This window comes from Glandiceps talaboti, chromosome 1 (genome assembly GCF_964340395.1).
Source record: "Glandiceps talaboti chromosome 1, keGlaTala1.1, whole genome shotgun sequence".
Taxonomy (NCBI): Eukaryota; Metazoa; Hemichordata; class Enteropneusta; family Spengelidae; genus Glandiceps; species Glandiceps talaboti.
The window spans coordinates 30,108,839-30,134,568 of record NC_135549.1 but is presented as its reverse complement, the minus strand read 5'-3'; the positions used below and the strand labels follow the sequence as shown (position 1 = coordinate 30,134,568).

Sequence of the window (25,730 nt, the reverse complement as noted above, 5' to 3'; positions counted from 1 at the left end):
TTAATAGATATGTGAATGAAGTAGTGAAATTTCCCATCATGCACCACATATTTCTGTCTGCTGGGTATAAAAGACGAACTTTATCAAATGTAAAATATATATCATAGCTTATATAAACCTAAAAAATCCTACCCGAGCCAAGTTGATCATACAAGAAATGATTCATGCACGTTTTCAGTGAATTTACATCGTGCAATATTTTACAACTTCGGAGCAAAATGATATTGGGTTCCCTTTTCCATCTAATGTGCAACGCAAATAAAGACTGAACAGACATACCTTCACGATAAATTTCTCCTGTCGGTTATTCTGTAATGTGCTCGGTGCCATGAAATTTCGCAGACGACAGTGGATATATCCCATAATATGCAGCACATGTTGCTAAGACAGGATGTGACGCAGAGAAAAATAAACGGAAATTAACACGAGACGACCGCGAAATGGGAATGACCGAAAACTAGTTTAGTGGGTAGTGGTGTAGCACGTATATGGATAGTCCAAGGCAGCTCTGATAGCGTAATATAATACACGTCCACACAGTGAATTTTAATTCTGCCGCAAATATAATCATTGTCAGAAATAACTGAAATTTGGCTAATCATAGGTGAATTCTTGTTTTTGTTCAAGACTTGGATCATTGCTTTTTGGGGGGCAATTTTCTAAAACTAGCACAAAACATGTCATATGAACAACATGATTACACTGTAAGTATTTGGTAGTTCTAGCCAAATCGATTATTTGCAAAGCAAATGGTTATAACAAGAATATATGAGTACCATATATTACCTAATTGCTGTAGTTGAATTGTTGAAAATAATGAAGATAATATGAAATTCACGATGAATCTCCATTAGTGTACAACTTACACAGTTTGGTCCTGGATGTCAGCCTTGGTGCCTTTTGTCCAAAACAAGGCTCGAGCTTCTGAACTTTATATGCAAATGAGGTAGCTCCATTGGGACAGTATGAGGGCGCTCTAGCACTGCTTGTATGTGTGTGGCTACCTGGTATGGAGTTTTCATACACAGAGTGCATAATTGGGTGAGGTATGATAGCATGAAATTGGATGCACACATTACTATGAATGTTATTGTTGTTGTTTTGGGACCAATTTTGTGGAGCCCGCGCGCAACGCTCCACTTTCCAACAAGGGATCCACTTTGTTGGTGTTAGGTCACTGGTTCCACATATCAAGTGTGTGTGCGTGTGTGTGTGGTACTTTTGCACTTGCATCACTACCACTAACACTAGTCTCATAATTGGATTCAAGGATGAAGCGTTGCTGAGTACTGGGGTTATTCCCAGAGAGATTCTCAATTTCATTATTAAAATAGACTGGTTTTCCTTCCATTACCCTTGGTGGCGTGATATTCTTATTTCAGGGACTTCCAGTTGTTAGTACACGGACTAATCTTCGTCCATATTATCCTATGCACCTAAACATGCTAAAAGTAAATAAAATACTTTGTGAGATTTTCAACCGTCAATGGTCTTCTGACAGACCCAGAATGCCCTGTATTTGTCACTATTACAGGACGTGATCAATGAGGGAACAAGGATGAGTAGTGCGAATCTTTGATGAAGTACTGTGTGGGTGTCCGGTCGTTTCGCCCCATTGCCAGTTCGCACCTACTTAGTCGTTTCGCCCCAGCGGTTTGGTCGTTTCGCCCCATATGTGGTAAACAATGGTTATGGGTTAGAATACGTAGTTTTGAGACAGTGCTTTCCCACGATTGAAACATTACGGCCACATTCGTAAAGCAAATTACGGTATTTTTTCAGTTTATTACGTAGTATCTCCTGTTACTAAACCGAGTAATGATGAAAACCACTGACACGTGCCGTGTTTATAGGTCAACTTGAAGTTGAAGTAGAACCTTAGTCCATGAGTACGGACGATCATTCCGACTTTTTTACAATTTTCATTACATGTAACTTGTCTTTTAATTTCATGATGTCGCCCTATTCTGAAGCAAGTTTGCTTGAAGTTCTACCGCGATCTGGTCGATTGATACACAACCTCGCATCAAAACCATGTACAACCCGTTTACGTTTCAAGGCGAATGGGTAGAGAGAACTTGTTCACTTTAACAACCATTGTTTACGACCAAACCTATGAGGCGAAACGACTAAGTAGGTGCGAACTGGCAATGGGGCGAACTGGTTATGGGGCGAAACGACCTGTAACCACTGTGTGGTGTATGCACTCAACTTGATAAGTTTGATCTGTTATTCAACTTAGAAATCATTCTTAAACGACCCCTCGTGATTGTTGTCACAGTTAAAGCATGTGACCGATGTACCAATCATCAACATCATCTTCAGCCTCGTCCAAGTAAGAAATACAAATTTTACAAATCTATAAATCTCATTGACAAACTAAGCAGATTGCCGCGTTATTTATAAACACACTTCAATTCACAAGCCCGACAAATGACAAAATAAATAGAGCTAAGAAAAGAAGAAACTAAATAAATGCAAAAACAATAAAGATAAAATGTATTGCGAAAAATTTGCAAACAACATATATTGCAAATTTGAAACTGAACACTCAAAACTTTTTTTTTTCATTTTGCCATGATCAAGATTAACTCTGTCGACTTATTTATTCATGTTGCTTCTTTCACTTCTAATCCGTATTTCGAAATGGAAACTGTTTCCATGTAAAAAAAATATTCGTACACAAAAATAACACAAATTCAAAATGTACTTCCCAATATCTACAGAAATCGCAGATACTTGGTTACCCCTGCCTTGAATTCGTCAAGATTGGTGTGAATAATAGTTATTTATTTAAATACATTGTACGGTAATTTGTGTCATGGGTGTGTAATTTCAAGACATGCAATGGTAACCAAGTATTTGGGTATGGTACGTATGTAGCTAAACATGAATACTTTTAGGCTGGCAAGAAAAAGGTTACCACTCTTGCCAATGAAATAAGCTCTCAATCACTTCCTGTTGATGTTGTCTATACGTAAATATGGCACTGTGCGACGTACATCATACATGTGCATGCACTTACTAACCACATGTACGTATCACACGCCTGCCCTCTAGCGTTAGGGTAACAAAATTAATATTCGTCTGAAAAAAAATGAAATAAAATCTCTTTAAAAAATTCATAAAAAAAATAGAAAATAAACTCTCGTAACAAACAAAATTTAATTGTCAAAGAAGAAAAAAAAGTGGTGACAATCTTTATTGCCAGTTCTTACGTAAATCATGAATTAGTGATGGTTGTCATATGAACTGTCTCTATATAGGTATTGTATATAGTACCAATTTGGCAATTACATTACTGGGTAAGTGTACCTGGTAACCAGTCTTTGAAAACGGAAAGCTAAACATGCCAAAGTACAGTCTCAATAGCTTAATAACAGTTCAATTTCAGTGACTTTAAATCACTGAATTTGTCGAAAGATTCAAAGATAGATTACACGTCAGCTCTTTTTCTCTCGTCTGTGTAGATTTAGTCAAAATCATTTTACACGTCTGAAAAGCTATTGTCCTACCTTTTCCCCAAAACCATATTGTATTTTCAACCATAGCATTCTTGACCTGACCCTTTGTAACATAACATCAGGCCACATTGGTTTCCCAGTTTCCGCAACATGATCTACATAAAAATAGATGCAGCAAATATGTATAAAATACAGTCTCAGACAGGTATTGTATTAACTCGTTAATCAACAGGCTGTAAGAAAATGTCAGCAAGCTACTGTATATTGACCAAAGATCAACGTTATTGATGGCATTGGCCATCGGCACGGGGGAGAGTTTGAGAGGGGGTGTACCCTAGTAGGAGGGGTGGGGGTCCTAGGGGAGTTTAATCCCTTCATCACTACGTGCCTGAAGGGATATTACCGTTATCCACCACACCCTCATTAACATAAAGATGTAAATGGGTGTAATTATGTAATAAAAATGATATAAAAAAATACTATACACATTGAAATGTCACATTCACAACAAAAATGTGGGTTAAAATAAATTATTGGTAAAAAGACGTAGTTTAGTTATGGACATATCAGTGTTATCACAAATATACAAAATAATTATCTTACAAACACAATTCACACGTTCACCTTAAGTGACCATAATACCATATTTCGTACGACAACATTGAATACAAGAGCGAGAATCATGTTGCCACGACCAATGCCAAAGTCTACTATTCTAGTCCTTGACGTTCATGTCTCATGTATATACGACAGCGTTTTTCAGAGCTAGGGGAAACATGAACACTCGCCGTCGTATCCTACCGTACGTATCGTCTCAGGATCTTGTTGATCTCGAAGTCGAGAATTAACTCGGACTAAGCTGGTAATTCAGCGTACCAGAATCATATAATTTGGATCGTAATACATGTATCAATGTATATAAATTGGCTGTTTACTTGACTGAAATGTCAGTTGGGATATAACATACATCCTCTGGCTGTCGTTGGATCTTGACAGAGCCAATGGTCGTAATATAACCAACACACGTCGCCTGAACCACGCTTTAACTAAAATGTCGTCTGCCAACGTCAAACTCTTCAGCTTACACCTGTTGCTGTACCAGTAGTTCTTTCCTTCTGTCTATACCAAACTGTCTATTTGACGTATACCCTATTCCGAAACTCTACACCGAGTGTGGATAAAAACATGTCGTTCAAGGAAACTTTAACACCCGAAACGACAATATTTGACAGGTAGATTGTGGAGTTGATTGATTTTATTTTGTAAAAATTATTCAGCAAGCCACAAACAAACACTAATATTCAACATTATGATAGCAAAAAACCTAAACTCTGAAAGACTAGCAAAACATATCACTAAATATCTCTGTCGACGATAACATATGTAGACACACAACAACGTCCACGTCTTCTCACAGACAAAATAACATGTAAAAGGGTAATACCAAAGAGCGGTCGACTAAGAATACATAATATACAAAATATATTGAACAGATAAAAGCTACGGGAGAAAAATTACAAATGGATGAATTGAACCAAACTTGAAGGTGTATACTTATTTAGTATGTGTTGGCGAATGAAAGTGAAAATCTGATATGTGACATGTTTTTGCACATTCGTATAAACTTATAACTTTATAGTAATAGCACGAGTGACATTATGGAGATAAAAGTCTTCCAGAATTCACTTTTATTTCGCAGAAGCCATAAACCAGTCTCAATTGTAAAGAAAAACAAAAAACAGCGCCCTCAATTCACGAACAGTTAAGAGTTGCACCGAAAACAAATTTATTTCAAATTTATGACGGGATGAATAGAATACACGTTTGAACATTTATTCAACCAAGATGTGAAGTTTACTCATAAAAATAGTGAAATTGCGATAATAATATTAATAGTAAGCTTAAAGTTGCGAGATTAATGCTTTCAGAGGCCTCGCTTCGTTGTTGAAATTGTTAAAATTACTGACATAGGTTCTTATACTAGACACATTGAATGAATAGCAAGATGAAACTAGTATGCGACTGTTTTTTCAATTATAACGCTTGAACCCAACTGGCGAAATATTTCTTTGCAGTCCTGAGCTAATTCCCATCAAATTTATTCGAACATATTTTCTCGAACATTTTGACACATTTGAAAAATTCATCAAATTCGTTTTGTAGTCGTCCATGAAACCAGTTCTGTTTTGAACTTCTTATGGGTTCATGGAATTGTAGGCATTCGAAATATTGAGAGTGCAAGTATGAATAATTTCAATAATATGCCACAGTGCGTCTATAGAATGAAATACATGCAGTAAACACTACCAGTAATTAACGGTGACTGCATGCCAATAGATAGTATAGTATAGATAGTGATTCTATATAATTATGCACTCTCTTTCCTAAATATTAAAGCAGCACTGTTGACACCGTGTGTTATTATATTCTAATGTGATCTGATAGATCTAATCATGGAAGTATAACCTCACCCCTCCATGATCTAATCTAATCTAATCTAATCTGATGTAATCTACGATTCTTATATAGCACATTCCATAACATATATCTCAATGCGCTTTACAAAGCACTAAAATCACGACAAAAAACAAAAATCAGACAAAAGTCATGTTGTGAAGATAGTGCATAAGACCAAATGTAAATAAGATACTAGGACAAGAGGGTAAAGCATTCCACAAACGAGTGCAAATTGAGATGGCCTATAATTTACCACAATAAATAATATTACAAAGTGATCGATGTCAAGAAAATTCGCTGTAAGATGGTTAGATATCAACAAAACTTAAAGGTTTAGATTTATTTATTGGTACTTAAAAAGAATGATGTCATAATTCATCGTGATAGTTCTACCAACAATTTTAGCGATAGACTGAAATAAGATTTAAGATGGCCATAAATTTACAGCCAGTGTCCCTTTAAACTAGAAACGATATTTTTGTAGTCGAATACATACTTCATAAACAAACGGTCGGACTGCCTGTGAGGGCAAAGTTGTAAGGTCATATGAACCTAGCTACATACGGAGGTTCACAACGTACACATACTGCGAGCGGCGCGGCACCCCTACATAAGAATGGTCAAAGTCTTGCTTTCGTTGAAATATATCCCGCCCATTGACATTGTCCGACCACCACTGCACGTTCACACAAGGGCGCCAAAACCGTCCTTCTAGCTAATGACATATCGTGTGCCAAATTTGTAATTTTATTTCAACCGCCTTCAATACAACTGAGAGGACTGTGGAAGAAAAATCAAACGAAGACTAGTGTAGAAATGGGTCGTCTTCTGATGTGTGTTGTTATCGTGTCTGCAATAGTACAGATTAGTTGTACAGAGCGTAAGTACAGGTGTATACTTGTTACACATATGCCAAGCCAAATCGTATCAACGACACGTAGTATGTATGTATATAATATATATATTTAACTCGCCGCGTAAATAATTTTGCGAAACCCAATATAGTCTCACGGCATGCTCAACCAACCCGTATACTCGCCCAACTTAAAAAGTTCACTTCTAAGTTTTTTTAAATTTTAGATCAACGTTGTCAAAGGCAGACAAGTGTGTGAATGTGAGAGTGGGTAGGACTTGTCAAATATTTATTTGAACTCTCAATAGCACACTGGATTATTCATTGAGGTGTCATTCTTGAATTTAACGCCCGAGATAGGTTTCAGGTCAAAACGGGGGTCAAACTTAAAATGGAAGTATTACTATAAGTTTCTGCCGATGTCAGGGTCAGTGTACGCATAGACATCTTCACGTAATGTAATATCTATGGTCTAACTTAGGGGTCGGTAGCTCTGAGGCCGTGTGATAGAAAACACACAATTTTTTTTTTCGTCTTAGGTAAAGTATCCAAAATCGAATCGGACACATAAGAAAATCGTATGTATCGTCGCACAAGATTTCATGTATGTTTTCAATGCACTGTAGGCCCACTGTACATGTACTTCTTTTACACACACACACACACACACACACACACGCACACACACACACACATATATATATATAGGAAGTCAGTGGTAAGATTTGTCCGTAGTACAGAAATACAAGTTCATTTCGTTTATTTAATGTGGATAGTTCGGGTCGGCAGATAATAAAGAACTTTTCTTTGAGGCATAAATTGCACTTCTTGCTTGCGCTATTGTAGGTTGGGTGGGATGAAAGTGGTCGCCAGGAAATGGAGTGGTCGATATTTTTATCCTTGAGGGTCCAGATATGTTTGCTGAGTTCCGTAGAGTTCCTATGTTTAGTGTGTCGGAATGATGCTGTGTGGTTTCTGTACCTTGTCTTAAACTCGTTTTCTGTGAGCCCGATGTATGTTTCTGTAATGTCGTCCTTGCGTGTGACGGCTGCTTGGTAGATTACGGATTTCTGTAGGCAGTTTTCGTTGAGCGGGCATGTTTTCTTTTGTCGACAGTTGCATGTTTTACTGGCATTGGTGCTGTTTACGGTGGTGTTGGTGCGTTCGTGTGAAATAAGGATGCGTTTGTTGTGGTTGTTGATGACATGCTTGATGTTATTCATGCAGCTGTAACTGATTTTAACGGTGTTGCGGTTGAAGATTTTTCTGAGTTTATGATCTTTGTGGAAGTGTTTGTCTACAATGCTGAGGAATCTGTGTCCGATGTTGGTGCTAACATTTTTGCTGAATGGGGGGTTGTACCATAATATGTCTTTCCGTTGTCTGTTTCTTCGTCTAGAGGTCGTGGTCGGCTCGTAGTGTAGTGTGTATTTCTATCCGCTCTCGTTGAGTGCTTTTTGGTATGGGGGTGCGGCTTGGTCGAAAGATGCTTTGTTCGAAGAGTGTAATGATAGGCATTTGTTAATACCAGTGGGTATGCTCTTAGTCGTGGTTTGTGGGTGGTTGCTATCTCGGTGTACATACTGCAGGATGGTGTCGGGCTTTGTGTAGGGCCGGTACGTATCGTTGCTCAAGTTGAGGGTGACATATAAAAAGTTGATTATCTGTTTGTTGGCTTCTATTGTTATGCGTAGTCCGTTGAGGTGGAAAATGCGGCATATGTTTTTCTTTTATGCATATATATATATATATATATATATATATATATATATATATATATATATATATATATATATATATATATATATATATATATATATATATATATATATAGTTTTGGTAGTACTGGAACTCTTTCTTGGTTGTAACTCGGAGTTTCACGCATAGTGCGATCATCAGACAACTCTGAGGCCTACTCTCTGGGTGTGCTGTATATATAGAGTGTAGACAATAGAAATACCATCACTATTGTCTGTGTCGGTGGGTAGGTGTTGTATGTGTGGAGGTGTTGGTTGTTATTGTGTGAGTTATTGGGTGCGGACAAGTAAGTGTTGGCGGGTTGTTACATGTTGGGCTTTGATGTTCCGTTAGTTAACGGGTTTAGTTTAGGTGATAGATGCTCTATTGAAGTTGGACAAATAAAACTTATTCTCGTGTCGGCATTTGGATATCAACTCAGTTCTTTTGTTTAGTGTGGAGCTTTTGTCTGCTTTAATAATAGTTAGTTTTTCGGTTAAACACAGGTTGCATCGTTTTGTTTTATTGGTGTATATATAGTTATATATATATATATATATATATATATATATATATATATATATATATATACAGGTTTTGAAAATTTGAACCAAATTATATGCTATAGACCCTACAGAACTGTTTCGTGAGGTGCGTAGTCCTCACTCATCAGGGGTAGATATATAGTTTATATATATAAACTCAGTATACGTAAAATATCTGTGCTGGAGCAAACAGTGCTCAATACATATGTAAGTAGAGCGGTGTAAATAGTATGTTTTATTCTCTAGACAGTGTTGTTTAGAGCATAGACAATGATGGCCACCCTCCATTGTTGATGTGTACGCTACCGTATTATAGTTTAATGTAATGGTATTGTGCATAAGTGATGATTGGGTGCAAAAGGCGGTTTTGGCAATATATTACTTTATTTCCACTAGATTAAAAATTAAGTAACTGAAACTAGAAATCATTGGGTGAACAACAAAATGCATTTGTAAATGAGCAGATGAGGACAAAAATAGTTAACAAAACAAGTAATCGGGTTTGATCTCACTCAATGAACAAAGTATGTAAAATTTTACAGCAAAAGAAACTTACAAATAAAATAATTTTAAAAAACTGTTTTAAGTCTTCACATTTAAAAATGAGAAACGATTTCATTTGCGATGAATGGGGATTTCAATACTCATATACATTGGGTTCCAAGGCTAGTCTATATCAAGTCAAATACTATGGCTTTACGAATCGTTACACAAACGAATGTCATATTGTGTGAGTGTGTCTGTAATAAAAGTGAACACTTTATGGGGAAAAGACTGCCTAAAAATAACTTCTTTTTGAAAGGCCCGTGGTTCAATTCTAGGCACTTAGATTAGTGTTGTCTCCTCAGGATTACAAAGAATCATTCTTGTGTTTAGGACCACCATTTTCTACACTTCTATAAAGCAGCTGATTTTCACACTAAAGCTCAGTTTTTAATCTTAAACTGATGGACCTTAAAATATATATAGTTTTGTTAAATATCCAACACTGATGCACCAGGCATGATATAGGGATAGAAAGGTTGCATTTTGAGCGATAAATGCTTTAGGAAAACCTGTACTGCTGTCGAAATACCTGAAATTGTTTTTACATTGTAATAAACGCGTCCCTGACCGGTAACAAAACACAGTATATAAAGCATAGAACTGGGTTGTGTTGCTCTACGTAAACCTTTGTTATACGCAATTGAACCATAAAACTTTGAGTATTTTAACCGTCTGATATATTAATTAAATTCGCATCCGTTCAATATGACATAACGAAGTTCACCGTGGGGGTTTTAATACAAGTTACACATCGACGGGTATTTAGGTTGTGCTCGTTAAATTTGTTGAAGGCCACCTTGGAAAATGTTGTAGTTCGCGTAACAAATTCTTGGGCAAACAATGGTATTGAATGATGGATGTGTCAAGGCGTGTATACCTTAGTACCTTGTAGTCTTCACCTCCAAAGGTCCACCGGGGACTATAACTGGAAGGTTATGATTGGGTCCGAGGGTGTGTGTGAGACTATGAATTCCCATTGAGGTTATACAATGCATTCATCCATGGCCATTTTCTTTGTTGCTACCAAAAATACAACGTACCGTTGATTAATGCACTGGCAGAAACTGCGGTGGTTGTCAGCTTGTGAAGTCATGTATGAGTCTCGATGCTTTTTATGGGCGTTACTGGGTGTCAAACGCGGTCGAATTAAATAAAACAAAAGTCCACTGAAAAATTACGTAGTATTAGTAGTCGCTTCTTGTTACATGATTGAGATATGATCAACCCATTGCTGAATACGATACATTATTACAAATATCCGAATAACAAAATTTATTCCCTGTAACGATACTCAAGTATCTCAAAGTAGACTTAAAGAGTGATTTAATAGTTCGATAGTTGATTGAAAATATGGAAAATGTCAACCCTCACTAGTGTGTAAAGCGTCAGTTTTTTTACCGACGAGGCTTATCTGTCACTTGAGACAGTTGTACGCCTAACCTAAACATACATATACCCGTATAGTTTCGATTACTATAAGCACTTTGGGCACAGTATGGGAGAGCGCTATGTACATATAATACCTAATATTTATTATTGTCATGTTAAACAATGCCAACGTACAATAACCATAGTGACAATACAATCGTCACATAGTCAACTCCTCACTTGACCACAATGAGTGGTCTGAATATTTAATCAAGTACATGTCTACAGATACAATCGTCTATGGCATGTCAGGATGTCATGGGAACTGAAATACCAGTCACCAAGGCCGCACGGAGAACCACTGTCACAGTGTACACTGTTTGTAGTAGAGGCCATTGTAGTATGGTAATTTTCAATAGGGAACATGGATTCATTACATGTTCATGTAGTTAAAACGTGGTACCATTTAATAATGCTCCAGAAGAATATAATAAATACTTATTCGTGTCGGGTTTGCATATCATGTTTTATCTATTTTATTTTATTTAGGCTCAAAATTAACAAAGATAGTTGATTGAAAAAACAACAACAACAACAACAACAACAACAACAAAACGAGTGAATATTTTACGCGACAACCTTCAAAAGTATGTCAGTCCTGTTCAAGGAGACCTACAAAGGGCCTTGTAGCGGAATTGAATACCGTATTTATTTATTCAATGATCTGGCTACCACTGAAGGAAATCAACTTAATGACTCATTTGATACTTTGTGTATGTTTTACAACCTCCTTATTATACAATAGCTTTAAAGTATCACCTTCGGGTGAAGACAACATTATTCAAACGTTAACGATATATGTCCAAATTGTAGCTTTACCGTAAATCACATCAATTGAGGTCACCTACGATAGTGACATGAAAACCGTAGTATATAGCCTTTGTCAAGTTGTAAGAAGAAGTGACCCCGGCTCATGTCAAGTGTGTCGTAGTGACAAATATTTGTAGTCTGAAGCAGGGGGTGCTACTACACAATAATTACACTGTACACTGGTATTTAGTGTACTATTATAGTTGTCCAAGTATGTACAGTGTTTCTAGTACGGTCTTTGGCTTACTTTAATGGTGTGAGATTGAAATCATCTGCTCCTTATTAAAGCAGCACAGACTGAGAATTGATACATTTAGCGAGTGAAAATATTACACTTCGCTTAAACTTTTCAGGTATTACTAAACAGTTTGATACACGTTACAGTGTCTTGTAGCATAGGTTAAAACTTCAAGTTGATTACGCAGGGCTTCCTCGATAATTTAGTACACGTATAGCAAATGATATCAGTGATGGGAAGGACGGACACGAACAGACTGTGACGGGTAAAGTGTACAATGCCAACCATATCGATTAAATATAAATCAAAGGTCAGTCAACAGGACTTGTTGCCGGTAATTTGCCTACCATCGATACTGGCATTGGAGGGTTGTGAGTGTGCGCGGAAAATCGCCTTTCCTAGTTAGGGTGGTGTAGATGTCACCAATGCCTGCCATTTAAACTACCCTGCCATCTATTATACCTTAAGTCTGCGTATGCTTCTTAACGGACTTACATATAAATAGAGTCTTGATTTATATATGGGCGATTTAAATAGTTAAACCTGGAAGCAAATTTAAAGTTCCAAGATGCATAGCTCGCCTCGCCATGATGCAACATGGTAGGTTATGCTCGCTTGTCAAGGTGGGAAGGGGGCACCTGGCCGTGCCCTTGATTTACGAGTAAACACGTTTGGTTTGTTTAAATGGTGTTTTGAGTTTAATTTATAAAATAAAACAGAAGTAGGCAGGTCAATATGTCTTTCAATTGTAGAATGATGAAAATAGTTACGTTATTTCTAATATGATAAAGACAATACCAGCCGGAAAGTAACTACACAAGCGACGTTATCTAACATAATGCATCTTGGAACCGGAAATCCGAGTACGGATTATGTACGTGTAGATACGTCTAAATAGATTGGTCATTATCAAAGTTAGCATTGCTTCGTTAAGTTTGCCAGCTTGTATTATCTATTTGGGATATGTAACCAACTTCTAACTGCTATGTTTTACATTCCATCACATAGCCGCTAAGCACTGGAAAGACCTGGCTGACCAAGATCTAAGGAGAGCGCTCAATTTTAAAACAAACAATGGCGTTGCGAAGAATATGATCTTGTACCTTGGTGATGGCAACGGTATTTCAACAATAACAGCAACCAGAATCTATAAGGGTCAAATGCAAGAAAATAACGCTGGAGGTGAAGAATATGTATTGTACTACGAGAAATTTCCACAAGTTGGATTAGCCAAGGTATGTCATTGGATTACATACGTATTTATGGAAGTCAGAGGGACAGAGAAATTGATGACCGTGTAAGCGACTGATTTACCAAGACACAAGGGTTCTAAGGGAGTCTTCAGTAAGTACAAAGGACATGGTCGGAGAGAGGGTTGACACCCCCCCCCCCCTGATTCCATCGTACTAAAATTTGGCCCTCCCTCAACTTTCTTTCTCTAGAACGTGACCTCAAGGTACTTCAAAACATGGGTTAAAAATATCAGAAATGGGAAAGGACACGACTCCCAGAGTCGTAGGGAGGAGTTAATCCCACCACTGTCACCACGTTGAAAGTTTTTAAGGCGTTGGTTACTAAAGTATTTCCCAGAACTACCACCATGTGAATGTATAGGAGGGCACTGCATTAGATATAAGGCCAGAAATCTTTTTTTTTTAAACTGTTCAACGGGCCCGACCTACGGTAACAGGACAAACGCCCCTGGACAAATGCCCCTCGGACAAACGCCCCCGATCGCGAACGAATGCCCACGGTAGGACTATGGCGCACGATTCGACCAAGAAAGGCATGTTTTTAGGGTTACTTTAGAATTTCTACTATAGTGTAAAAGGATTTATTTCAGGCGGTGTACTTAAGATATGATTTTATCATTTGTGTATATAACAGTGACTGTGTTTGAGTTATGTTATTTTTAACCTAAGTACACCACCCCGAAATACCACATTTCTTGGTCGAATTAAACATCTTCCAGGTCAGCTTCAGTCCATTCATCAATAATACAATAAACGATAAAGATCGTATTTTAAGTAAGCCGCCCCAAAATGCGCCTTTCTTGGTCACATTAGCGACTTTATAAGCACGCCTTATAAGCTATATAAACACGCTTTCGGTAATAATACAATTAACAGTGACAAAAACCAAATCATGCCCTGTTTGGTCGAATTCTACATTTTTGAACATCTGCTGTCTATTCATCAGTTCATACAATAAAAGTGATAAAATAATATTTAACGTGCGTTCCCCAAAATCTGGATTTGTTGGATCTCTGTTCGTAGGCAATGACAGTCCTACCGGGGGCGTTTGTCTGGGGGGCATTTGTCTTATGGGGGCATTTGTCCGGGGAGGGGGACGTTTGTCCTAGAACCCGACCTACCCATATTTTTTTCATTTCATTTTTTTGGGTGATGGGCAATTTATCCTCACGCGGGCTTCGCATGTCAGTAAAATGCACATTTTGTTTGAAAATTAAGGGGATTTCTTTATAGTTTCTGAATAATGCATGTGCCCATATATATTTGAGACAATTCCAAATTATATAATAATTAATATCTTATACAGTGGTTTTCTTGGCTGTGATGATGCCTACAATAGTGAATTGGGATCACGACTTCATCACTCAGAAATCGTAAACAACAAAAGCACTGTACGTGCACGTGTAAACCACACGGTCGACAAAAATATTTTGATCAAGTTGGTTATTTATTTTGGATGGATAGCCTTTAAATAATAATCTTTATTTAAACTGGATCGTTCTTTAAGTATATAAACACTTTCAGGTTCGAACCCCGACCGCAGTGGTAAGAGGCAAGTGGTTTAACCACTCGGCCACCGACAACCCTAAGAATTCACCGAATGTCATCACTCCAGTGAGAACAGTTGTAATAACATTTGAAAGACGGATTTAGATTTATGGAGATGACTGATCAAGTTCTGAATGATATGGTAGCATTTTACAGTTAGCTTATCGTTACGTCAGATTTATATTTGGGTAATCATATCGTTTTTAACTTCCGTAAGGTTATAATTTAGGGATGAAAAGTCTGTCTGTCTGTATGTATGTGTGTATGTATGTATGTATGTATGTATGTATGTATGTATGTATGTGTATGTGTGTATGTGTGTCTCTGTCTGTGTCATCATTTTCTAAAACAAACGGCTGGCACAGCACAATTCAAAAGAAATTTGCAGAAGGGTTTGCATTTGCATGATGAGTTTCAGTAATTAGACTATATCTTCAAAATCCAAATTTTAAATTCAATGTAATTCCGTACATACTTCAAATATAAATAACTGCATATGTTCTGAAAAGCTTGATGATGTACCTGTTAGTTTTAATGACTATTTTGCATAATTAACGATTTTCAGGAATTAAGCTATAACTTTAAAAGGCACTCCTCGATTCAATCAAATTTGGTAAATACGTACATAGTATACGTAATCGCATATGTTCTGTTGCATTCCAACAAGTATTGTGTGTAGGAACGAAAATGTAAGACTTTGCCCGTACGGAAGGCATTCGGTTTTAAATCTGGTATATGAATATGTCGGCTTACATCTACAACAACAATTTGATTTATAGAAGACTAGTAGCTGTAACCATGGTAACTAAATCTTCTCGCAAACTAAATTAGTTTGTTATTTTAGTTCTTGCAGAAATGGCAGTTTGTTTTACCGTTACCCTAATTAAAGTTTATTAGTCAAAATTGATTTTTTGGGCGTTTTATTCGCAGACATATTGTGTCGATCGACAAGTCCCTGACTCAGCTTCGACTGGAACAGCCTATCTGTGCGGTACAAAGAGTAAATATGAAACTATTGGCATGGACCCACGTGTGGAGCTGGCAGTCTGTCCCGATGAAGACCTTGCAGTGGATTCAATTATGAAGCTGGCACAGGATGCAGGTATTAAAGACTCATAAACAATCTTTTAACAGCATATATATACAATTCTGTGTATTATACTGGTATGTTTTTAAAACACAGTTTTCTAGGCCATTACACCTGTCTAAGTAATGATCATTATAATTTAGAACAGATAGTAATGTTTTACGGCAAAGTGTACTATTTTACGACGAATGGTGGTGTTTTACGACATAGGGTGGTGTTTTACGACAAAGTGTACTACTTTACGACAAATGGTGTTTTACGACAAATGGTGATGTTTTACGACATAGGGTGGTGTTTTACGACAAATGGTTGTGTTTTACGACATATAGTGATACTTTACGACAAGGGGTGACAACTAGTCTATCAGCTAGCCCTCGGATGTTCTTCCGATAAAATACGACACACAGCCGAACAACGCTATCGAGGATGGAACATCCGAGGTCTAGCGAATGTCATCAGGATATAAATAACTGCCAATCAGAGAACCGTATTAGCGACAAGCACAAACAGAGGACAATAGCTAAATTTTCATGCATATTCATCTTAAGGAGGAGCTTGTATAAATAACCACCAATGCATTAACCGAAATGTGTGAATGACAACGTCTACACACTCATCAAACTCACAATTACCATAAACCGATAAGCCATAGTAATGACGTAAATGTGTTTGTCAACACTTGCATGCAGAGATTCCCCGAGGTCATAGGTTATTGAATATATTAAAGTATATATATGCATAGATGGCCCAACCCACCGCTCAATGTAATCTCAATGGAATGTCCGGTCTTAAAATGACATTCGCTAGACTGTTCGGGCAGGCCCTCACATGCGAACTTCGTTCGCTTATAGTTTTAGCATCGAAAGAAAGCCCGAACGTCTAGCAGCAAGACTAGGTGACAACCTGCAGGGACCCGATATATTGCAAGAACTTTGTAAGGCGAACGCAAATGCTTATATTTTTTTGATATAATAACAAACGATCAGCATTTTCTCTTTGAAAGCTGTATGTTATTTAATCATTCATAGTGTGAGCACATGCAGTGCACCCATAAAATGTCCGCAATAAATATGGTGCACTGTACGTACCTCGAAGCCATAGGGTATATACTACCTACCATACCAGGCCATTCGGATAAACTGAATTTGTTTGGGAATTTGCCAATAAACAAGTGACCTACTGTGACTGTGAATGTAGTATATGAACACAATCTAAATGTTTTATTATCCCAAATGGTTAAAGCCCCAAACTGGCTAAATAGGAATTACCCATGTCCGTCCGTGCATCCGTCCATGAACAGCCATATCTCTAACACCCATCACTCAACTTCAACCAAACCTAACGCAAATTTCTTACATTATATAGGAGGCATATACACGCCAATTAATTTTGTGACCTTTAACCTTTATGACAAAATGTTTGTCTTTATGATAAAATTTGTCCTAAAAATACACATTTTCACTCGCCTCCACAGACACCACTCAAATATCCACCTTTACTCAGTCAATAGTGAGTTTTCGAATTGGATCTTGATCATTACCAGCATTTCTAAAGTCAAATAGCGAAAATCTGTCTTTCTACTATATACAAAGTATGCAAATCGCGCGCGCGCACACACATACATACATACATACATACATACATACATACATACATACATACATACATACATACATACATACATACATACATACATACATACATACATACACGCACACGCACACGCGTAGACACACACACACAGGTGGGTATTACCTTTAAAAATCGATGATCTACGCAATGTCTACACTTTCCCATCAAAAATATATGTTCTACCCCTAGGATAGTACAACCTGACAGCCAATTCCGTCACACTTTCTATATCCTTGATGAAATACCACATCTCTATCTGTTCTAGTCTAACAGTTCAGCCGTTGTGGGCGCTCTTCTCACCCGCCGGTATGGACGATAAGGACATCGGCGCCTCCAGCGACGAATTTTATGATATATTTCTGTTCCTGTCTACAGGTAAAGTCACTGGTATTGTTACTACTACCCGGGTAACTCACGCCACTCCAGCTAATACATACGCACATGCTGCAGATCGTAGATGGGAAGGTATTGATGGTTTGCCTGATGAGCAAGCTGCCAAGGGGTGTACTGATATCGCCTACCAATTGGTGAACAGTGACCCTGGCAAGAATTTCAGAGTAAGTCAATTTTCAACAGTGAAGTAGAGCGTCCACCTTATTTGATCAACCTATTGGTACACAGAGAACGTAAGTCCCAGACTAAATCGAAGAGATGGTCAAATGATGATGCGATTATTCTATTTTTAGGACTCGTGTTCCAGAGATATTCCTAAATCTTATGGAATGCACTGTCAGCATACAAAACGAAAAAAAAAAAGTTCATTATGTAGATATTGACTATGAAATTAATGTGGATGAGTTATGCAAGTACATTGTAAAGCTACAACTTGAACGTATTTTGAAAGTGTTTTTTATAGATATAATTGACTTTGATACCCGTGATATTATATAGTCTGAACAATATTGAATCACCTGTGGTTACATGTATGTGTAGCTGTACGTATGGTACAACAAATCCCCATCAGATTGATGTTGATGTCCTTTGCCAAAATCAGAAGCCCTAACGCGATCACGGTTTGAACCTTTTACACCGTAACAGTACTATTTATGGATAAAATCAACCTCTATAGACATTTATTTTGGATTTTAATATGAGGGAAATAGCTTTAATATGTGTTTCTAAATGCTCAAATAATGTCAACACAGACGAAAACCGTGCCAATACATTGTAAAAAATAATTAGAATGTGTGTAAAAAATTTTTTAAAGATTTAAAAAATATTGTCATGGAAGTGACTTGCGGTACAGAGAAGTCAAGTAAACCCACGTGATCAAGCGAACTATACCTCGTGATAGGAACGTGACAGACACATGCGCAGACTGGCGTATTAGAAATTCGAAATAACTACCCATTCGATGTTATCCATATATGCCTACTATAAAGCCTATTAATACCACGTTGAGGGTATTATTGTAGCTGGTTGTTAATTCAATATTCATGAGCCATGTTAGGTTCCATTGATAATGAATATGCTCTGTCGTGAGCTGAAAAGTTCAAGTAGGGTGTTTCAAAGGTACTGTCGCACTTTAGTTGCTCTTTTTACCCAAATTGACGTTTTACACAATAGAGCAACTCCTGCCAAATTTCTACTCTTTTTACATTTCGGGACAGCTTGCTATAAACAATGTTACTTTGATGGACCCATAATGACACAAGGTGGGGTTACTCTAGGCATATGTTCAGTGTATTGACCTCGGCCCCAGACCACTAAATTTAGTGGTCTGAGATTGAGCATTACAAAAATATAATACATGAGCCAGTGTCTTACATGCACAACTCAGTTGCATATATTTATAGTAGTATCATGCATACATAATGAGCAAAATATGTGTTTTACATAGCTCCGTGAATATGAATAATGAATTATCAATAATGGGTTCATACCGGGTTCCTCAGAAACAGTGTTGAGGTTAGCGTCTTTATTTACGGACACGACATTTCTGCTCAAGTTTGTCATACAGAACAAATCAGACCCGATCCTCCGTACATATGACTGATCTCCAAGTACAATGATCCACAATGTACTAGGTGCCGTCACCACACCAAACCACATACATCATCACAAATTTTCATGACAGTACACCCCTTGCTTTATTCTATTGTAGGTGATATTAGGGGGAGGTCGTCGAAAGTTTTTAACCAACGAGACCGTTGATTTTGAGGAGGCAGAGAAGAAGGGTGAGAGGACGGACGGTATTAATTTGATCGATCGATGGTTGGAGACGAAACCAGAAGGCTCGAATTCTCACTTTGTATGGAATGACATGCAATTTAAGGACATAGATGCCAAGAACACTGACTACCTGCTTGGTAAGAAAGATCATATATGACTGTAGAATGAAGTTAGTTATTCACGAGGTATTTTAAGGGCAACAAAATACACGACGTTTTTTCATGCTGATTCAATGAAAACTTCGTAAAGAACAGTTCTATTGTCGTCTGAACGTATATCATTTCATTGGGTAAAAGAGTCGCGTTTTTAATGTCGATAACGCAGACTCTCACCGCTGGTGGCGCTACGACGACCTCAGCGATGAGAGTCTGGGTAATCGACAGTAGGGCGTTCTTGTCTTGACCTTGGTGTTCACTTCCAATGTTTGTTTTGTAATTGCTAGTTTTAGGTACAAACAAGAAGCAGTTTAACAAGAGAAAATTCATATGCTGTTCAGCTTGTAGTTAACGTTTAATACATTACTCTTTTACGACGCATCGTCGCAAACCCCCATACTCTTTTACGACAACGCAAATTCACATTGTTTCGAGAGTAATTGCGTCAGAAGATTACTTAGATGGTAAATTTCTTTACAGGCTTGTTTGAGTATGATCACATGCAGTATGAAGCCGATAGAACAAATGAACCCAGTCTTGCTGAAATGACGGAAAAAGCTATTGAGATACTGTCCCAACACGAACAGGGATACGTTTTACTGGTCGAAGGTATGTCATTCCCAATACATCAATTGTTTTTCAACCTAAAATGTATCTTGAATATTCAAACAGTTATATCTCGCCTCGTACTTTGAACATGTACAATATTTTGGCGTAGTGACGCCCTCAAACGACGAAGCTAGATTGCTGGCAAGGGCGATATGAAGATATTACAAGGTTGTCACTGATTGGAAAACATACCAACAGATATACTTGTTTCCATTGTTTTGAGAATGAACCTTCTAAAGTGCTTCACATTATCCGCGATTCAATGCCGAATGGGATGCAATTACTTGTAACCATAATTATAAATATTATTTTTGTTAACCAGGGGGTAGAATGGACCATGGTCATCACTATGGTAAAGCTTACCATGCTATGGTAGATGGAGTAGCATTTGAAGAGGCAGTAAAGAAAGGTGGTGAACTTACAAGAGAAAAAGACACCCTGAGTATTGTAACAGCAGACCATAGTTTTTCCTTTGATATGATTGGTTATCCTAGTCGTGGAAATCCCATTTTAGGTAAGAATACTTGCACAATGTCTTCGCTTCACATATCAGTAAATCACTGTCAATAGCATTTTATGTGAGTATACTTCAACAATGTCCTCGCTTCATGGTCTCATATCACCATAGTATTTTGTGTACAATAATAGGCGTTATTGGAGTTTAAATCCATGTACGAGGCTGTGGTTATGAATATCTGATATGACACGGTGTTCCTTGACAGAGACTGCTGTCACATGGTATATTATATAACTTTATTACTATTGCTATAGATCCATTGTACAACAATTTTTAGGTGAGCATACTTCAACAATGTACACGCTTCATGGTGTCATATCAGTAAATCGCTGTCCATAGTATTTATTGGTGTTTATTCGTTTGCATAAAAGAACATCGCTCGGAGCCATTTCCAGGCACAAAACCCTTCAAAACTGTGGTTTAAATTATGCCCGACACGAAAGAATTCGCAGAAGTAATACGGTAAGAAGGTGATCCCACCGCTGCCACCACATTAATTGTTTTAAATTGATTGCTTTCACTACAATGAATTTGTGTGAAGGCATTGCGTTAATCAATACCTTTGTTTGTATCTAATTGGCTGAGCTGAAGGCCAGAACTCTAGATCTACACTCCCGACATTGTCGGAACCAGGGTCAACGTCTCCATTGTAATATGTTATCGCCAATATCTGGGAGGGTTTTTTTACCACGCTGTTCCTACTTTACCCCTTCACTGCATATAATTGACAGCAGCTACTTGACCTGATACGTTCTGATATTATGGTACAAAGATGGCCGCGGCGTGGGCTGTAGCAGCAGTGGGATGTAGAACTGCTGGTGACAGCGGTGGGATGCCAAAAATCACAAAATAATGCAAAGTTAGATATTAGATATAAAATGAGTCAAAGTAAAATGTGACCCTCTCCTTATTCCATTCTCTAAAATATGGCTCTTCGCCAAGAACCTATTTGTAAAAATAAGACCCATCCCTTTTTAACTAATTTCCCAGGCCCTCTCCCCTAAGCTTGTAATTACTGAAATCTCTTATTGTAGTACATGTACATAGAACAAGCAAGCAGCCTTTCTATTCCCACAGAAACGAGATACTTGGAAAGTGGCCATGGGTGCATGGATTTTCTACCAATTTGGCAAGATATTGCTCTCACTATTCGGGAGAAACTACATGTTACACTTTTTTTATACAGGTCTGAATGATCTACAAAAGAGTGAGAACGGTCTTCCATTTACCACCTTACAATATGTTGATGGCCCTGGCTCTAAGGAGGTGATCGACGCAATTATACAACATGGTATTCCCCCTAATCTGACCAAAACTGATACCGGTAAATCAATTTTTTGTCAAATTCTGTCAATTTATCCGTGATGATAAATGTTTATCGATAGCTGTAACGTGTACGCCTTTACTAGACCACGTTAAACGAGGTGTGAGTGCGATTCTCTCTTACATAATTCAAGTACGTATACAGTATGCATAATCATCTTGAAATGGGAACTTCGTATGGATCACGAGTTGCCATGCATAATTTCTACCGCAACATATGGGATTTCACCGTCGATAGGATAGCTACTTATCTAGCGACGAAAGACAATCAACCAACCACCAAATATATACTTTAACATACTAGTACATGTGTATGAAAAGTTTAAAACCTCACCAGAAATTGTTCTTGACAATTGTTCTTAATTGTCAATATTGTATGCTACAATGTATTACAAAGGTTTCTTTTTGAGTATTTTTATATCAAAAACGATAACAGAAGCAATTATATTGTAGTTAAAAATAATGGTTTGAAGTCACGATTTGAGTTACAAAATGTACTGGCAAACATCTATCGACTACCTAGCCAACTGATTGAATGTATTCAATACTCGTTTATTATTAGCTGACGAGGACTACTTGCAACAAGCACATGTACCAAACAAGTACGCTGGACACGATGGAGAGGATGTCATAATTTACGCTAAGGGTCCGATGGCTCACCTTTTCCACAGTACCCATGAACAGACCTACATCTACTATGCGATGAGATATGCTGCATGTATTGGTGATGTACCCGATGATTGTATGACTAGCCGTGGAACAGTGGCAACGTATCAGAATGACGTCACTTGTGGTACCCAGAGCAATCTCCCGGGTCTCTGGGTCATCACAGTTTTAAGCATCGTGTCTTTGGTGACCATGTTTTTCAAATAAGACATGATTGCATCACCAAGTAATTAGTCAGGTTTATTAGTGTGAAATGCTTGCAATCTTTGTTGTCATGACAGCAATATAAAACTACGACTTTAGCAGAAATAAGGCTTTCAGAAATATTATTTCTCTACTTCGTTCGTCGACTATTTCAAAAACTACCATCATAGTTAAGGCAATGTAAAGGAAGTTCGCATGAATACGGGTGTTTGCAGACATACCGAATTCAGAAACACCGTAGACATTTCATTTCCAGAACTTTGATATATATATGATTTTTTTATTAGCTTTGTTCCACCAAATATCGCCTTGGTACATTACTAGTACAATTGCATTCGGCACATGGTGTGGATGAGAAGTTCGACTTTTATCACGGGCCTTAATATTAGTAATGTGACTTCGAACGATAAAGGCGTTTGCTTGATGTTATTTTCCCTAAGTAGTCGTTAGAAATATTAATATTTCAATTTGTAATTTTTATGACTTTCAGTATTACAAATGCCAGATATCCCAGTATTTATTGAATTTGAAATCAAAATAGCTACTGCGAATCGTGTTGCTCCGCCCTCACCGGCCTGCGCTCTATCGATAAAATGTGAGGGCGCCCGTCAACCCTTACCACAACGGCTAACTTCGTATATGATTAATTTCAAAAGATTGTAAGTATGACTAGTATAACGATTTGATAATAAAATAAATAGTAATGCTTGAACGTTCGATTACGATCGAATTTTATAACACATTATCTTGCTTTTCAAACTCTATGATATTTTTACTTGTGGATGTGATTTCGTGTTTTTTGTTCACAATTATATGATGGATGTACTCGTACAGTTTTGTGATTATTTTCTAATAAAATTGTCAATGAATCATCTGTGATTCATACGAATAATATTTTGTATTTTCAATCCTCGGTTCAGCTGCCCACTTTCCGTCTGAAAATTTCGGAATCCCACAAATAGGATTGATAATAATGACATTTATTTCGTGCTTTATAATTAAGAAATTGAAATCGCCCCAATCCTCTGCGAGTAAAGTGTAAAACCATGTAACAGCTTTCAAAGCGTCTTTAAAATCACGCAGACGTAGCGTCCAATATGCGCATGGTCGAAGGTCTCATTTCCTACGCATGATCTGTATAGTGCCCCCAACGGCCAAACAATGGTTATTCAGGGTTGGACAGAAATTACAGTACGGGGGGGGGGGTGTTTTTAGAGGGTGGGTCACTAATTTTTGCGCAAGGGATGGGCGGGGGTCACCAATTTTTGTGCATGTATTTAGGGATGGATCACTAATTTGTATACGCAATAATGTGTTGGTAGTCAATCAAATAAAAACTATTTTATGGCCTCAAAACTGTAAGCTTAAGTGTGTGTGTAGTAGTAATAAAGGGGAGGGAACTCCAAACACCATCAATGTTAAATAAGTGCAGTGTTTGACATTGCGTTTACCATAACCAACTATGGGTTGTTAGATCCAGTTTGTTAATAAAATATTTTATAATGTATGTTTCAATAATGTGACACTCAAGTTTGTGGAATGGATGTCAGCTATCTCTGGGGATGCTGGCGAGCCCATGCTAGTATTGCTACAACCGCAGCTTTGCTTGTAGAAATCTCCATTAAATTCAAACGTGTTGTGTTGGCGGTACGTTGGTTGTCTTCTGCCTCTAAAATCAAGGCTGAAAAAAACCTTGCTGATCATATTATGGTCGAAATACTAGCATCTCTGTTTGATGAACAAAATTAAGATTTAAGCTAAACATATGAGGGAACACTGTCTTGTTAGGCAGAACTGCGACTGATGAAGGACACAACAGCCGGTCCGAAACGTCTTAAAACAAGGGTCAACTAAGTATCGGTCTCTTTTTCCATGCATGGTAGAGGGGGTGGGTCAGGGATTTTTTGTGCAACGATTTGAGGGGTCTACAGTTTTCATGCCTCGGGTCTTTTGAAAAACACCGGCCCACCCACCCCCACCCCCTGTAATTTATGTCCAGTCCCTCGTGGGTCTTCAGCAAGACTTTGCGTTGGCTCAATCCTACTGTACTTTGTTCTTGGAGTTCTCTTTTCTTTATCCGCCGTCCTGCCACTCAAATAAAAAGAAAATACTAGGAACCAAATATTTCATAAATGGTAATGACGAGGAACAGTTTTGCATATCTACTCAGACCACCAGGTTTGAGGTACCTACCAATGAAATTGTGATATTCGAATTCATTTCAAGGCTCCAAGGTAGAACTAACCACTTCACATCAGATATGGGCATATGGTTCAGTCAGTTTTAATGTTAGAAGAATTCTCTACGACCGTATGCAATGATATGGTCTCCGTGTCCCATTTTACCGGACGGCATTCTAGTCTAATAACAAATCAACTTCTCAGTACAAATATAGATGAGATAACAGAAAGTACGATTATTTGTGTAATTCACACTTGTCTGAGATTTTAATAAGAATTTGTGTAATTCTGATTAGTGTTTCGTTT

General features: G+C 37.7%; 1 protein-coding gene across 1 annotated transcript; it reads left to right on the top strand.

The window, feature by feature from the left end:
* The first annotated feature begins 6,546 nt into the window (after window positions 1-6,546).
* On the top strand, window positions 6,547-24,077 carry LOC144437712 (alkaline phosphatase, tissue-nonspecific isozyme-like). The gene is made up of 9 exons (XM_078126722.1): window positions 6,547-6,801; window positions 13,087-13,313; window positions 15,810-15,981; window positions 17,974-18,155; window positions 19,703-19,907; window positions 20,406-20,534; window positions 20,857-21,048; window positions 22,238-22,375; window positions 22,937-24,077. Exons 1-9 carry the CDS (start codon window positions 6,738-6,740, stop codon window positions 23,245-23,247), a joined length of 1,620 nt encoding a protein of 539 aa, XP_077982848.1. The 5' UTR covers window positions 6,547-6,737; the 3' UTR covers window positions 23,248-24,077.
* Window positions 24,078-25,730: the final 1,653 nt, after the last annotated feature.

Bases quoted from the DNA above. Each gene is read 5' to 3' on its own strand.
- LOC144437712 (XM_078126722.1), top strand. From the start codon at position 6,738: ATGGGTCGTCTTCTGATGTGTGTTGTTATCGTGTCTGCAATAGTACAG. The intron at 13,314-15,809 runs GTATGTCATTGG...TTTTATTCGCAG, and splicing joins CACAAGTTGGATTAGCCAAG to ACATATTGTGTCGATCGACA. The intron at 19,908-20,405 runs GTAAGAAAGATC...ATTTCTTTACAG, and splicing joins GAACACTGACTACCTGCTTG to GCTTGTTTGAGTATGATCAC.